Source organism: Rutidosis leptorrhynchoides, chromosome 4 (genome assembly GCF_046630445.1).
Source record: "Rutidosis leptorrhynchoides isolate AG116_Rl617_1_P2 chromosome 4, CSIRO_AGI_Rlap_v1, whole genome shotgun sequence".
In the NCBI taxonomy this organism is placed as follows: Eukaryota; Viridiplantae; Streptophyta; class Magnoliopsida; order Asterales; family Asteraceae; genus Rutidosis; species Rutidosis leptorrhynchoides.
Genome location: NC_092336.1, coordinates 133,433,844 through 133,449,117, shown reverse-complemented (window position 1 = coordinate 133,449,117; position 15,274 = coordinate 133,433,844). Strand labels below are relative to the sequence as shown.

At 32.4% G+C, this 15,274-nt stretch overlaps 1 protein-coding gene across 1 annotated transcript; it reads right to left on the bottom strand.

Moving 5' to 3' along the window:
* Positions 1–1,225: 1,225 nt before the first annotated feature.
* Positions 1,226–11,125, bottom strand: LOC139841012 (uncharacterized). Its single transcript, XM_071831247.1, has 3 exons — positions 11,032–11,125; positions 10,298–10,911; positions 1,226–1,297 (listed from the first exon to the last, which is right to left on the bottom strand). Exons 1-3 carry the CDS (start codon positions 11,123–11,125, stop codon positions 1,226–1,228), a joined length of 780 nt encoding a protein of 259 aa, XP_071687348.1.
* Between the last annotated feature and the right edge of the window lie 4,149 nt (positions 11,126–15,274).

Genomic DNA, 15,274 nt, shown 5'->3' with positions numbered 1-15,274 from the left:
TTATCAATTTGTAAATGTTGAGTGCATTGAGTCAAGTAGAAAATACTTAAACTTAAAATCTTATAGTTACATAATTGGTGGACATGATGGTAATACATACTTGCCAATGGTGGAATGTTTTGAATACTTGAATGGATTAATATTGGTGACTTTTATTATACAAAAACAATCATCTAGTAAAGCATGTGACTCTTATACCCAAGTGAAAGAGGGATGACATGTACCCGGTCAACGAGGTTAAACTTGGTCAAAATCATGATTTTTTCAGATTTACTTGCTCATTTCTCGGATTTTCTCGTAAAATCTCGTAATTTATCGGATTTTCTCACTCATTTCTCGATTCTTCTTGTAAAATCTCGTAAAAATGTATATAAATATACATATATTTATTTATATATATTGATTTGTACTAAAAAACCTATAATGTCAATGTAAGTCAACGTCCGAGATCTCCCCGAGATTTTTCCGAGATGCCGAGATCTCCCCAAAAATGTCCAAAAGAGATCACCCCGAGATCCGAGTTCTCCAACCTTGCATGTACCTAAGTCGATGTTTATAGAATTCTCCTCCAAATGCTTAAATACGTAGGGCCTGCTTCATTGTTTGGAACTTCAACAAGCTTTAACAAAATGACGTTGAATACATACATACCTTTGTGTGTGATATAAACACCGCGATATCAAAGCTTCTCGAAGTAACAAACAATCACGTAGGCCCTGCGTATTAAAGTATTTGGAGGAGATATCTTTAAACATGGACTTAGGTACATGTGCTCTTTCACTTGTTTATAAGATTCACATGCTTTACTTGATGGTTGTTGTTGTATGAAAAAGAAAGACATACATAATCATACATTCACGTATTCAAAACATTCCATCGTTAACAAATACTTGTTACCATCATACCTGAGACGACCCGTCAAGTACCCTTAACGGCTCATAAATGTAAGTTTAGAAAAATCAACATGAGTAATTAACCAAAGGTTGACCAAAACCAAGTCAACAAACACCCACAATTTAATGTAACCAAAATAGAATGCAAGTTTAATGTTTAACAAAAGCTGCCAACATGAATGCAGACTCTCTAAGCACAACATAAGCAATCAATCAAGTACCTGAGAAAATATGCGAGTAAACTGTCAACAAAAATATTGAGTGAAATATAGGTTTAAATAACGTATAAGCTTTAGACCACAAGATTTCAAATGTTAGAAAACATAAAAACATTATTCCATTAACCCGTGAGCCACTTGGTAACCACTTAGCCATTCCTTACCCTTAACATACAACAATATACACTGAACATGTGTATCTTCAAAAATTAAGAAGTACTAATACATTCCGATTATAAATTGCTTTCGCGACTAGCACGAAATGGGACTGTCAAGCCCGATAGATCTATCCATTAGATTCGCGTTCACCAGTAGAAACCAATGATTACAGTTACCAGATTAGGGAATATTTTTGTTCAGCTCACAATGAATAATTTAAATTAATTTCCACTTGTGTCTAAAATGTAAAACAAAAATTGCATGTAATCTCATCCCAAAGATACTTTAAAACAGTATGAAAATGGGACTATAACTCACCTTAAGCAAATGAAGCAAAAAGAAAACAAGTATGCGAACAACAAAGGCAACTGATCAAGAATGATCACAACTCCGACCTAACAATAAAGCAAGTCGATATAAATAACTAACTTAGGTCAAGTCTTAGTATGTTAACCATAGTACTAGTTGTAGTAAAGCAAAGAACATCAATCGGTATGATTCGGCATGATCAGGAAAACGTATAACGCGTACTTTCTATTTTTAGAAAGTTTTTATTTTTAGTAAGTTTCCATTTTTAGAAAGTTTCTAGTTTTAGTAAGTTTCCATTTTTGGAAAGTTTCTATTTTTTGAAAGTTTCTTTATTTAGAAAAGTCAACAAGAGTCAACTAAAAGTCAAAGTCCACTCAAACGTCAACTCAAGTCAACCTTAGTCAAACTTAGTCAACTTTAAAGTTTAAAGTGTAAATCACATTAATAATATAAGTTATAATATTATTTAAAATAATATTAGTATAAACTAGTCATATCATAAGTTTAATTAAATTAAATTGAATTATAAAGTTAATATAAGTTTAAATGATATAATAGATATAACATAAGTACTTAATTAATTAATTAAATATTAGTCATATCATAAGTATTATTAATTAATAATGAATTACTAATCATAATATAAGTATCTTAAATAAATTATGAAATGTTACACATATCATAAGTATTTTATTATAATTATTAAACCATAAGTATTTAATAATTAAATTGTATAATAATTAATTAATAACTAAGTCTTATAATAAATAAATAAATAATTAATCTTCATTATAAGTCTTGATATAATAATCTTATATCATAAGTTTTATACTTATCATAAGTCTTCCCTTAATAATAATTGTATTATTAAATCATAAGTTTAATTATAAGAATAATTAAATTATAATATAAATGTTAAATGATATAATAAATATATATCATAAGTATTAATTAATAATAATTACTTTTATAACATAAGTAATTTAATAATAATGAAATCATTATTTATATACCTAAGTTCAATTTTATAACCATAAGTTTCATTAAAATTTCGTCGGGTCATAACTTGAGCCTCGGGTGTCGATTTTTTGACGAATCTTATATATATCCTCATCTAACAAACCATCCCGACACCTTAGAATACTCAAGAACACCCCAAAATCAGTTCATAAGGTCGTGATGAACAGCCACGAACCAAACATTTCATTAATCTGTTTCAAAATTTGTTTTAGTCATTCCGGGTGATCCGTGACTCGGATTTCAATGACCGGAACATGAAAGTTCATGCAATCATCAATCCTAACCCAATGGTACACCCCAAAATCTCAAATTATGGTCCCAAAGTTGGACCAAAACCTGTTTTCACAAGTTAATACACTTCAATCTTACAAAACCCTAAATCAAGCATAGATTTTGATCCGTAACTCGAAACGAGATGAATTCAAAGCCTAAAATTATATACTCAAAGAGAGGAACTCATTGAGACACTTTAATTAATCAAAAACATGAGCAAAAACATTGATTTTAACAATATAGCTGCTATCCACAATTTGATCAACCGAAAACATACGCAATTAAACATTTCTAAGCATAATAACAACAATACAACAACATACAAGCACTAATACATTAACATACATATAAAACCAGTAAAATAAGATGAAAATGATAAAGCTAGGGTTTGTGATTATACCCTAATCAACAATCAAGTGATATTGATGCGTAGAGATCGAAGAGTAGAATCCGTTTACGATGAAAGCCCTAATTTCCAAGCAACAGTTGGTGAAGAAGTGGTGATGATGGCGATGCTAGGGAAATGGCCAAGGAGGAGAGGATTTTTAGGTTTAGGGAAAATAAAATGAAGTAGTGTGTGAATGGAAAGGAAAAATAAAGATAAGAAGCATTTTTCAAAAATCAACCCATGTGTCTCATGGGATGATTTCAGCCGAACAATGGTGAGGGTGGGCTCGTCTTTGGCCCACTTTGAAGTATTGATCAGTAGCTTGTAGCCCGAATGCCCGAACGAAGCCCGATTCGCGAAAACACCGTTACGCGATTAAATCTTCGGAGGAAACACGCACACGTGAAAAATAAAATATAGAAATATTTTATAAACTCATATGATATAAAAATGTCATAAATAAAATAATTTGGATTCGAAAATCACAAAAGTCTGATTATTGGTATGAAAACCGAAATGATTTACCGGATAGAAATCCAAAATATGTAGAAACATACAATTCTAAATACGAACACATATATTCATATAACATATAATAGGGAATATATTATTAATAAAATAATAATATAAATCATAGAAATGACGTGGCACAAATATTCGTTAACATACGTTAAATATAAACGAAAAAAGATAACGGAAAAAGTAGGGTTGTGACAGTACCTTCCCGTTATGGAAATTTCTTCCCGAAATTTAAACAGGTGCAGGGGTTGACTCACCATTTGAGAACAAATGAGGGTATTTCTGCCTCATTTGATCTTCAGGTTCCCAAGTGAACTCGGGCCCGCATCTAGCATTCCATCTAACTCGGACGATAGGAATCTTACTTTGCTTGAGTTTCTTAACCTCTCGATCCATAATCTCGACAGGTTCTTCAATAAAATAGAGTTGTTTATCGATGTGAAGTTCATCAATAGGAATGGTTTCATCGGCCTCAGCTAAACACTTCTTCAAATTAGATACATGAAAAACTTTATGAATAGCGCTAAGCTCTTGTGGCAATATCAAACGATAAGCCATGGTTCCAATTCTTTCTACAATATCAAATGGACCAACATAGCGAGGATTCAACTTTCCCCTCTTACCAAAACATACCACACCTTTCCAAGGTGATACCTTTAACATGACACGATCACTAACTTGAAACTCTAAAGGTTTCCTTCTAACATCAGCATAAATCCTTTGCCGACTCCTGGCGGTTTTCAACCTTTCTTAAATTTGCACAATCTTCTCGGTAGTCTCATGAATAATTTATGGGCTTGTGAGATGAGCATCCCAAACCTCATTCCAACAAATAGGAGACCTACACTTTCCACCATATAGTGCCTCACACGGTGCGGCTTTAATACTTGCATGATAGCTGTTATTATAAGAAAATTCAGCCAACGACAAATATCTACCCCAACCATTATCGAAATCGATAACACACGCACGCAACATGTCTTCTAGCGTTTGAATGGTCCTTTCACTCTGACCATCATTCTGTGGATGATAAGCAGTGCTCATATCTAATTTGGTTCGCAAAGCTTCCTGTAGAGATTGCCAAAACCTCTATGTAAATCGACTGTCTCGGTATGAAATAATGGGTACATGAACACCATGTCTTGAAATGATTTCTTTCAAATATAAATGAGTAAGCTTCTCCATCGAATCAGTTTCTTTTATCGGCAAGAAATGAGCTGACTTTGTGAGTCGATCAACAATAACCCAAATAGTATCGTATCCACCCAAAACTCTCGGTAACTTCGTAATAAAATCAATTGCAATACCTTCCCACTTCCACTCGGGAATTTCAGGTTGCATTAAAAGTCCGTACGGTTTCTGATGTTCAGCTTTAACTTTAGCACAGGTCAAACACTTAGCCACATAAGTAGCCACATTTAGCCTTCAAATTATGCCACCAATATAACTCTTTGAGATCATGATACATCTTCCCCAAACCAGGGTGAATCGAATATCTAGACTTATGAGCTTTATCTAAAACAAGTTATCGTAATTCACCAAATTTCAGAAACCAAATGCGTCCCGCAAAATACCGGGTACCATCTGTTCGTACCTCAAATTGTTTACTTAAGCCTTTGATGTTTTCGTTCACAAAGTTCTCCGCCTTCAAGGCTTCTTGTTGTGGTTCAAGAATCTATCTTGCGAGGTTTATACGAATAGTCATATTCAAGGCTCGAAACCTACGAGGTTCAACTCTCTCTTTTCGACTTAAAGCATCAGCCACAACATTGGCTTTTCCAGGATGATAAAGGAGTTCACAATCATAATCGTTAACAACTCAACCCATCTTCGCTGTCTCATATTCAACTATTTTTTGATCAAAGATATGTTGAAGACTCTTGTAATTAGTGTACACTGTACATTTGACCCCATATAAGTAATGTTTCCAAATCTTGAGTGCGAACACAATAGCTCCCAATTCTAAATCATGGGTCGTATAATTCTATTCATGAATATTCAATTGACGTGACGCGTAAGCAATGACTTTCTTTCGCTGCATCAGAACACAACCAAAGCTCCGACGCGAAGCATCACAATAGATAACAAAATCATCATTACCGTCAGGTAGTGTCAATATCGGTGCAGAAGTTAACTTTTCTTTTAACGTTCGAAAAGCATACTCTTGTTCACATTTCCACTCGTACTTCTTCCCCTTATGCGTTAAAGCAGTCAGAGGCTTCGCTACTCGTGAAAAATCTTGAATAAACCTTCGATAATAGCCTGCCAAACCTAGGATTTGACAAACCTAAGTAGGAGTCTTCAGAGTTTCCCACTTTTCAATTGCCTCAATCTTAGCAGGATCAACTTGAATTTCCTGTTTACTTACAACGTGCCCAAGGAATTGAACTTCTTTCAACTAGAACGCACACTTAGAAAATTTAGCATACAACTCTTCTTTTCTTAACAAATCAAGCACTAACTTCAAATGCTCTTCGTTCTCTTGATCACTCTTGGAATAGATAAGAATATCGTCGATGAAAACAATGACGAACTTGTCCAGATAAGGACTACACACACGGTTCATGAGGTCCATGTACACTGCAGGTGCGTTAGTCAATCCGAACGGCATAACCAGAAATTCGTAATGACCATAACGAGTTCGAAAAGCAGTTTTTAGAATATCAGTTTCTTTAACGCGCAATTGGTGATAACCAGAACGGAGATTGATCTTAGAATAAACGGATGAACCTTGGAGGTGATTGAACAGATCATCAATTCTCGGAAGAGGATAACGATTCTTAACAGTAAGCTTGTTCAATTTATGATAATCAATACATAATCGGAACGAACCATCTTTCTTCTTAACAAACAAAACATGCGCTCCCCAAGGGAAAGAACTGGGACAAATGAAACATTTGTCTAACAACTCATGAAGTTGACTTGACAATTCTTGAAGTTCAGAAGAAGCGAGTCTATAAGGAGCACGTGCTACAGGAGCAGCACCGGGTACAAGATCAATTTGAAATTCTACCGCGCGATGTGGCAGAAGTCCCGATAAATCCTCGAGAAATACCTCAGGAAAGTCTTTAACGACATGAACAGCATCCATTTTCTTCTCTTCTTTGTCAAATTCTACTACATGGGCTAGAATAGCATGACTGTCACGACCCTACTTTTTCCGTTATCCTTTACCGTTTATTATTTAACATCCGTTAATTGTTATTCGTGCCACGTCATTTCTATGACTTATATTATTATTTTAGTAATAATATATTCCTTATTATGTGTTATATGAATATTTGTATTCGTATTTAAAATTGTACGTTTCTACGTGTCGTGGATTTCTATCTGGCGAATCATTTCGGTTTTCAAACCAATGGTTAGACTTTTGAGATTTTTGAATCCAAATTATTTTAATTATGAAATTTTTATGTCATATGAGTATATAAAATATTTTTATATTTTATTTTTCGCGCGTGCGTAATTCCTCCGAAGATTTAATTGCGTAACGGCGTTTTCGCGTTTCGGGCTTCGTTCGGGCATTCGGGCCACAAGCATTTATCCATAAAATCAAAGTGGGCCATGAGGGGCCCACCCCTTGCTAATTTCAACCAAAACTCCCTAGGGAGGGGAGTGTTTTGTCACTTTTGCAAACTAGTGGTTATTTAATCAAAAACACCACTACTTCCTCATTTAACCTAAACATTTCATTTTAATTTTCCTCTCCTCTTTTCTCCCTTTGAAGCCGTCGCCACCATTACCACTTTCATCATCATTTCATCATCAAATCATGCTTGGATCATAGGGCTTTTAACATAAATGGATTCCTCTCGTCATTCTCTACGCGCACATATCAATCGTTTATCGATTAGGGTATAAACTATAACCCTAGCTTTTTCATTTTTATTCATTTTTACTATTTTTGATGTTATTATAATAGTATAGTACTTGTGTATTGTTTTATTGATGATTGGATGCGTAGAAATACTCGTTTATGTATGTTTTTGGTTTGATTAGTTTTGGACAGCATCTTGTTGGTTAAAATCAGTGAACTTAACATGGATTTTTGATTAAATAAAGTGTATAGATGAGTTTCTCTCATCAAGACAATAATTTTAGGCTTTGGATTCATGTTGTTTTGAGTTTCGGATCAAAAGTTATGCCCGATTTGGGGTTTTGATGGAATTAAAATGTAAAAACGTGTGTGTTCAGTTTTGGTCCGAATTTGTGACCATTTTTGGAGTCTCTAGGGTGTACTAGTGGGTTAGGATTTATGATTGGATGAACAATCATGTTCGGGTCATCGAAATTCGAGCCACGGATCACCCGGAATGGCTAAAACAAGATTTTAAGCGGATTAATGTTCTAAGTTGGTTCATGGATATTTTTCATGACTCATGAACTGACCTTAGGGTGTTCTTGAGTACACTAATGTGTCGAGTGGTTTGGTTAGACGACGATATATATAAAATTCGTCGAAAACCGACACCCGAGGCTCGAGATATGACTCGGCGAACTTTTAATTAAACTTATGGTTATAAAATTTAAACTTATGATATAAATAATGATTTTCATTATTATTAAATTACTTATGATATAAAAGTAATTATTTTTAATCAAGACTTATGATATATATTTTTATATCATTTATTAATTACATTATGATTTAATTATACTTTTAATTAAACTTATAATTATTAATACTTTCATTATTAATGAAAAATACATATGATAGGTGTTAAACTTATGTTATGAGATTTTTACATTAAGAATTATATTAAATATTAATTAATTATTAAATTATTATAAGCCTTAGTTATTATTTAATTATAATTTAATTATTAAATACACATGGTTTAATAATTATAATTAAATACTTATGATATGATTAATTATTCATTATTAATTAATAATACTTATGATATGATTGAAAATTTATTATTAATTAATAATACTTATGTTATGATTAATATTTAATTATTTAATTAAATAATTATGTTATATTAATTATATCATTTAAACTTATGTTAACTTTATAATTCAATTTAATTTAATTAAACTTATGATATGACATGATTATACATATATGAGTTTAAATAATATTATAAATTATATTATTAATATAATATACAATTTAAAATTTAATGTTGACTAAGTTTGACCAAGGTTGACTTTTGAGTTGACTTTCGGTTGACTTTGACTTTAAGTTGACTTCTGTTGACTTTCTAATTAAGAAAACTTTTCTAAGTTAAAAACTTTCTAAAAATAGAAACTTTCTAAATATGGAAACTTTCTAAATATGAAAACTTTCCTAAAATAGAAACTTTTCAAATATAGAATTTTTTCCGGAAATGGAAACCTGCCAATAATAGAAACTTTCTAAAAATAGAAAGTACGTGTTATATGTTGTCATGATCATACTTAAACATACTGAGTGTTGTTCTATATCTATTTGCAACAAGTACTATAGCTATCATACTAAGACTTTACCTAAGTTAGTTATTTATATCGACCTGCTTTATTTATAGGTCGGCGTTGTGATCATTCTTGATCACTTTATAATTTGCTGCTCACGTTTCTGTGTTGTTACTTCGTTTACGTTAAGGTGAGTTATAGTCCCATTTTTCTATTTTAAATCTGTTGGGATAAGAATACATGCAACTTATTTTACATATTGGACACAAGTGGAAATTGGTTTAAATTATTCATTGTGAGTCGAACGAAAATATTCCCTAATCTGGTAATTTTAATCACTGGTTTCTATTGGTGAACGCGAATCCTATGGATAGATCTATCGGTCCTGACAGCCCCATTTCGTGCTAGTCGCGCTAGCAGTTACATACGGAATGTATTAGTACTTCGTATTTTGGAAGATACACCTGTTCAGTGTATATTGTTATATTGGTTTTGTTAAGGGTAAGGAGTTGTTAAGTGAATTACCAGGTGGCTCACGGGTAAATGGAATAATGTTTTATATGTTTTCGAGCATATAATTTTGTGGTTCAAGATGAGTCTTTATGTTTCAAGCATAAATTTTTATAGCTTAAATTAATTATTGTTTGCAATATTAAACCTATAATTCACTCAACATTTTTGTTGACAGTTTACTCGCATGTCTTATTCTCAGATTCATTATTGATTGCTTCCATTGTGCTTAGAGAGTCTGCATTGTCTGTCGCGGATTTTGATTTAAACATAAACATTGCATTCTATTTTGGTTTTGTTACATTGTGGGTGTTTTGGTTGACTTGTTTTGGGTCAACATTGGTTATTACATATGTTGGGTTTTTCTAAACTGCATATTTTGGTGGATTTCTTTTATAGGAAATCGTTTTTAAATAACGAATGCAACGTTATTTATTAAATTCATATAGAGTTTCGATCAAGCTGTGGGACCAAGTGACGGAGCCGTTAAGGGTACTTGACGGGTCATCACAATGACAGCCTTTGCAAAGATATTTATGAACTTTCAAACAGCTAATGAGATTTACATGTCTGCATTTCTTATCCCCAAAAATCATTAGTGGCTCCCCAACCACACGAGTAATACGAACGGCTTTCTCATAACAGACAATTTCAGCACGATTTTCGAATAACCAATCCATACCAATAACAACATCAAAACTTCCAAGCTCAATATGCACTAAGTCTACTTCAAAGTCTCTATCAGCCAGTTTAATATTACACTTACGGTATACACTCTTACCATTAGCTACCTTACCATTAGCTACCTCTACAGCATAAATTCTGTCTAAAGGAGTTAACGGAGTTTTGATTTTAGGACTAAATTTATTGGACACAAAAATTAAATCAGCACCGGAATCAAAAAGTACATAAACCGACAAATCATTGACCGAAAACATACCAGTAACAAGTTTCGGGTCTTCCTCTGCATCTCTGACATTAATATTGAACGCTCTACCACGCGTGTTCTCCGCTGTTTTCTTCTTATTAGGACACATATCACGGAAGTGTCCATGCTTACCACACTCATAACAAACTTTTTGAGTACCACCATTCTTCGACTTACCATTACCATTACCATTTCCACCACCCGCAGCAGGAGGTAAAGCATTTGGGATAACTACTTTACAATCCTTAGCTATATGCCCATGCTTTGAACATTGATTACACATGATCGAACAAAAACCTTCATGAGGCTTATAGCACCTCGGACAAACACGTTGATTACGACTATTGGAATTGGAAGTATTCTGTTTCTTCTGCTGATTCTGGTTTTGGTTGCGGTTGTTATCCCATTTCCTCTTACCTTTATCAGCTTTCTTAGTCACCTCATCACTAGCTTCCCCCAACGAGGTTTTGTTTCCCCTTCTCAACACCTTATCATTCAACTTATGTGCCATAGCTATGGCAGCTTCTGAAAGGACCCGTCCTAATCTGTCTGGACGAAGTCTTCAACAGTTGGTCCCATTGCGAGGTTCTGACCTCTATATACCATGAACGACTCCATGTAATATAAGCAAATGCACAGCGGAAGATTTCTTTTACACCTGAGAATAAACATTCTTTAAAGTGTCAACCAAAAGGTTGGTGAGTTCATAAGTTTATCATAAAACAATAAAATTCATCATTTTGATAGACCACAAGATTTAAATCCTGCATGGTACAAATGGGCCTGAATCCTATACCCACCTGTAATGTACATGCGATATCTTTTAAATACAGTACACCTTTCTCGTGTACGAAATCATCTTTCATAAATCTTAGTAACCGTACACATATCTCGTGCACAAAAATAACATACACATAACATGTGTATAAAATCATTCTCTCGATACATAACATTCATATCAATTGGTGGCAATTATCATGTCCACATAATTCAATGGTGGCAATTATCATGTCCACATAATTCAACGGTGGCAATTATCATGTCCACATAATTCAATAATAATCCGCAGAACTTCTGTCTGCATAATAATTCATTCGAGGAATGTTTTTCTTGTGTCTATCTTGTCAAACATTTATAAAAGCATTTCATGTATTCGCAGTTCAAAATATATTTCAAAAGTATTTAATAAAGCAGTTGTAAAAACAACGCATGTATTCTCAGTTCCAAAAATGTAAAGGGTAAAAAGGCAAATGAAACTCACAGTAATGTATTTTGTAGTAAAAATACATATGACGACATTGAACAATGCAGGGTTGGCCTCGGATTCACGAACCTCAAATAAGTAGCCCTTAAAAATGCCCAAGTCCGGGTTTGAACCCGTGACGTCCCGCTAACCCGATAACAATCCAAACCATTTCCGTTTTTTTGACGAATATCCCATTTAAATTATAGTTAACTCATTTATCATTAAATCATCATCACATCATTTCGCTAAACATCATTACTATCATTATCTTAATCAATACCATCATCATCTAATCTAATTATTATTAAATGAATTATCATATATCATCATCTCCATCGTTAATATCTTACTAACATCATCAACTTTTAATTATCAATCTCCAATTCTAATTACCTCTTAAATTTATACTTCAACATTTTAATCCATCACTAGCCCAATTGATCTAGAAATCTAATGACCCTTTTTAAGATTATTTGATTGTGGTTATTTGGGTTTTAAATCTTGCAATCCGTCAACGGCCCAAAAGAGATGTGTAAACCGATTCACATGGCCTTCTGGGTTTTACGGTTTTAAACTTCAACAACCCTTATTACTTTTACTAAATTAATTGGAATTATATGTTTGTCCTTGTCTGCCATAAAGCTCTATCAGGTTCCACTTGTATAACATCATTATTCTTATCTTCATTCTTTTCGTAGTATAATAAAAGCAACCCAGTAGAAAGAATAAAATAGCTGGGTTCACGAAGCTAGGATGTTGATTTGTTTTAGGTGGGTCTTGGAGACAGGAAAACCATAGCAGCTGCAGCTTCAACACAAACAGCGAATTTATAGCAGGCGGATTACGATGGTATTCTACTGTAACAGAAAACAAATAGTACGAGTTCAAGGTAGTTGTAGGTTATGGTGTTGTACGTGGGTTCATGAAAAAAATAGCTAAAACAGTAGGGTAGTGGCAGCGGAGCTGCAGTAGCAGTAAAAAAAATGTGAAAAGGTTGCAATAAATAAAAAGGGTGATGGTGGTTTCGTACGATGGTTGTGATGTTGGAGCTATGGTGGTTGTTTTTCGTGGTGCTGGAGTATGGCTGTCGTTGGTTCCAAGGGTGGAGAAGGTTGTACGTGGTAGTTGATAGAGTGGTGTCACGGTGTTATTGGGTGGTTGAAGGAGGATGATCGATTGTGATGGGTTTTGAAGGTTTGTCTGTTCTCTACTAGAAAACAGGCACAAGTTGGACCTCTAAACAATTAATGGTGGTAGCATTGGGTTGAGGTGTTTGTTATTTAATGAGAGATAAAGAGAAGAAAGAAAAAAAATATACGGAAAAACGTACCCTAGTAGCAATGATCATAAAGTTTATTAGTTGTTTATGGTGGAGCTACGGCGTTGGTATTCTTATGGCTTCCAGTTGGTGCTTGATGAAGATAACGAAGGTGATGGATGATGATTATCTTGTGGTTTCAACGAAAACATAGAGAAGATTAAAAAAAAAAGTGGGTTTTCATGGGCTTACTATGGTGGTGATTTGGTGAGTTAAAAGGCACGATATAATTGATGATAGTTTTGTGGTTCTAACTAAAACACAATGAAATAACAAGTGGTTTGTTAGTGTAAGTGTGATAGAATTCAACTGCTTGTTTGTTTTATTGTGATGATTGAGTCGACCAAAGGTTCACGAGTACACAGGAAGGGAACAGAAAATATAGAAAGATATAGATATTACGTATGTATATATCTGAGTTATATTACATATTTAAATTAATATTAGTAATTAATGATTGATAATATATAACAATAGTACTAATAATATTAATAATAATAATACTAATATTAATAATAATTAATAATGATAATTTTTAGTAACATTAATCATGATAAGAATAATTGTATTATTTTTTAATAATTTATACTAATATTAATTCTTAATAATAATATCTAATAATAATGCTAGTAATAATAAAAATATAACAATTTACATATTTTAGATTTTTATATCAATATGTATTATATATAATAACAATACAGACATAAATGTTAAATTTTACTGATAATAAAGAAAGTAATATTAGTATAATATTTATATTTTACTTCCAAGTAAATTTAATATATATGCATTACATATTATGTATTATTTAATACTTATATTACTTATATAATAACATTTAACTAATATTTATATATTTTATGAATATACCTATAGTAATAATTATTTTTATATATAATACGTATATTCAAATTACTATATATAATTATGTTTTACATAACCAGATTCATTACATAGATAGATGTATCAATTATATATATCAAAACAATTTAAATTCAAAGTATAACATTATACAATTTATACTTTGTTAATCATTGACAAATTATGTTCAAAATCCATTAATAACAGGTTTAGTTATTTTAATTTATCTTTCTTAATAACTAAATCATATGTCAGTTCTATACTATATTTATCTTACAATATCTAATCATGTATATGTATACTTAATTACATGTAAATTTCCATATCGCGTTTATAGGTTCGTGAATTGCCGGAAAACAGTTAAAGGTCAATGAATTCATGTAAACAAATTCAAAAAAATTTTGAGACTCAATATTACAGACTTTGCTTATCGTATCAGAAATATATAAAGATTAAGTGTAAATTTGGTCGGAAATTTCCGGGTCGTCACAGTACCTACCCGTTAAAGAAATTTTGTCCCGAAATTTGAGTGAGGTCGTCATGGCTAACAATAAAAATATTTTCATGACGAATATGAGTTGATAAGTAGCTTTTTATCATCATTGAGTAATATAGATAAAATGATTCGATTATGCGAAGCGTACAAGTGAAGCTATCACAACATAGTGAAATGAAAGGATAAAGATTTGTCTTAGCTTTTGACAGAGTCGGGGTTGAATTTAGAAAATAAGGTGCGTCTTAACTTTTGACGTTGTCTTGGTTGAATTCCGGAATTCAAGGGATTTAAAGAAAATCTTCGAAATCTAAAAGATTTGATTCTTCGGCGGATAAGGAAATTAAGATCTATATAATTAAATACGGTGATCTTCCTCGATTACTCTGTCTGATATTTCCATTATAAATTAAACTTTCTCGTCCCATTATTCTCACAACTCCAATACTTTCTTTCTTAATCCATAATTCCAAAAGATTGTGAAAATGCTTAATCCCGGCCTAATCCTTGATATTTTCTAATTATCATTTCTGTCATCCTTCTTTTTAATCTTCCACCAGAAAAATCTGTTTACTTATACTATTACTTTGGGATGATACTATTCTTAATTATATTGTGCCTTTATATTTCTATTCGTATTAATATTCACAGTTTGTAACCTCCGTGTTGTTATTGGGCTTTATATTTTCTCTTATATATTGGAGCTCTTTGCCTTTTTATTCTCTTCTCGACCTCGAGT

Coding starts and splice junctions, on each gene's coding strand:
- LOC139841012 (XM_071831247.1), bottom strand. CDS start 11,125: ATGGCACATAAGTTGAATGATAAGGTGTTGAGAAGGGGAAACAAAACC. Junction 10,912..11,031: donor GACTAAGAAAGCTGATAAAG/GTAAGAGGAAAT, acceptor AGCCTCATGAAG/GTTTTTGTTCGATCATGTGT. Junction 1,298..10,297: donor CCGTTCGTATTACTCGTGTG/GTTGGGGAGCCA, acceptor ACACATGTTCAG/TGTATATTGTTGTATGTTAA.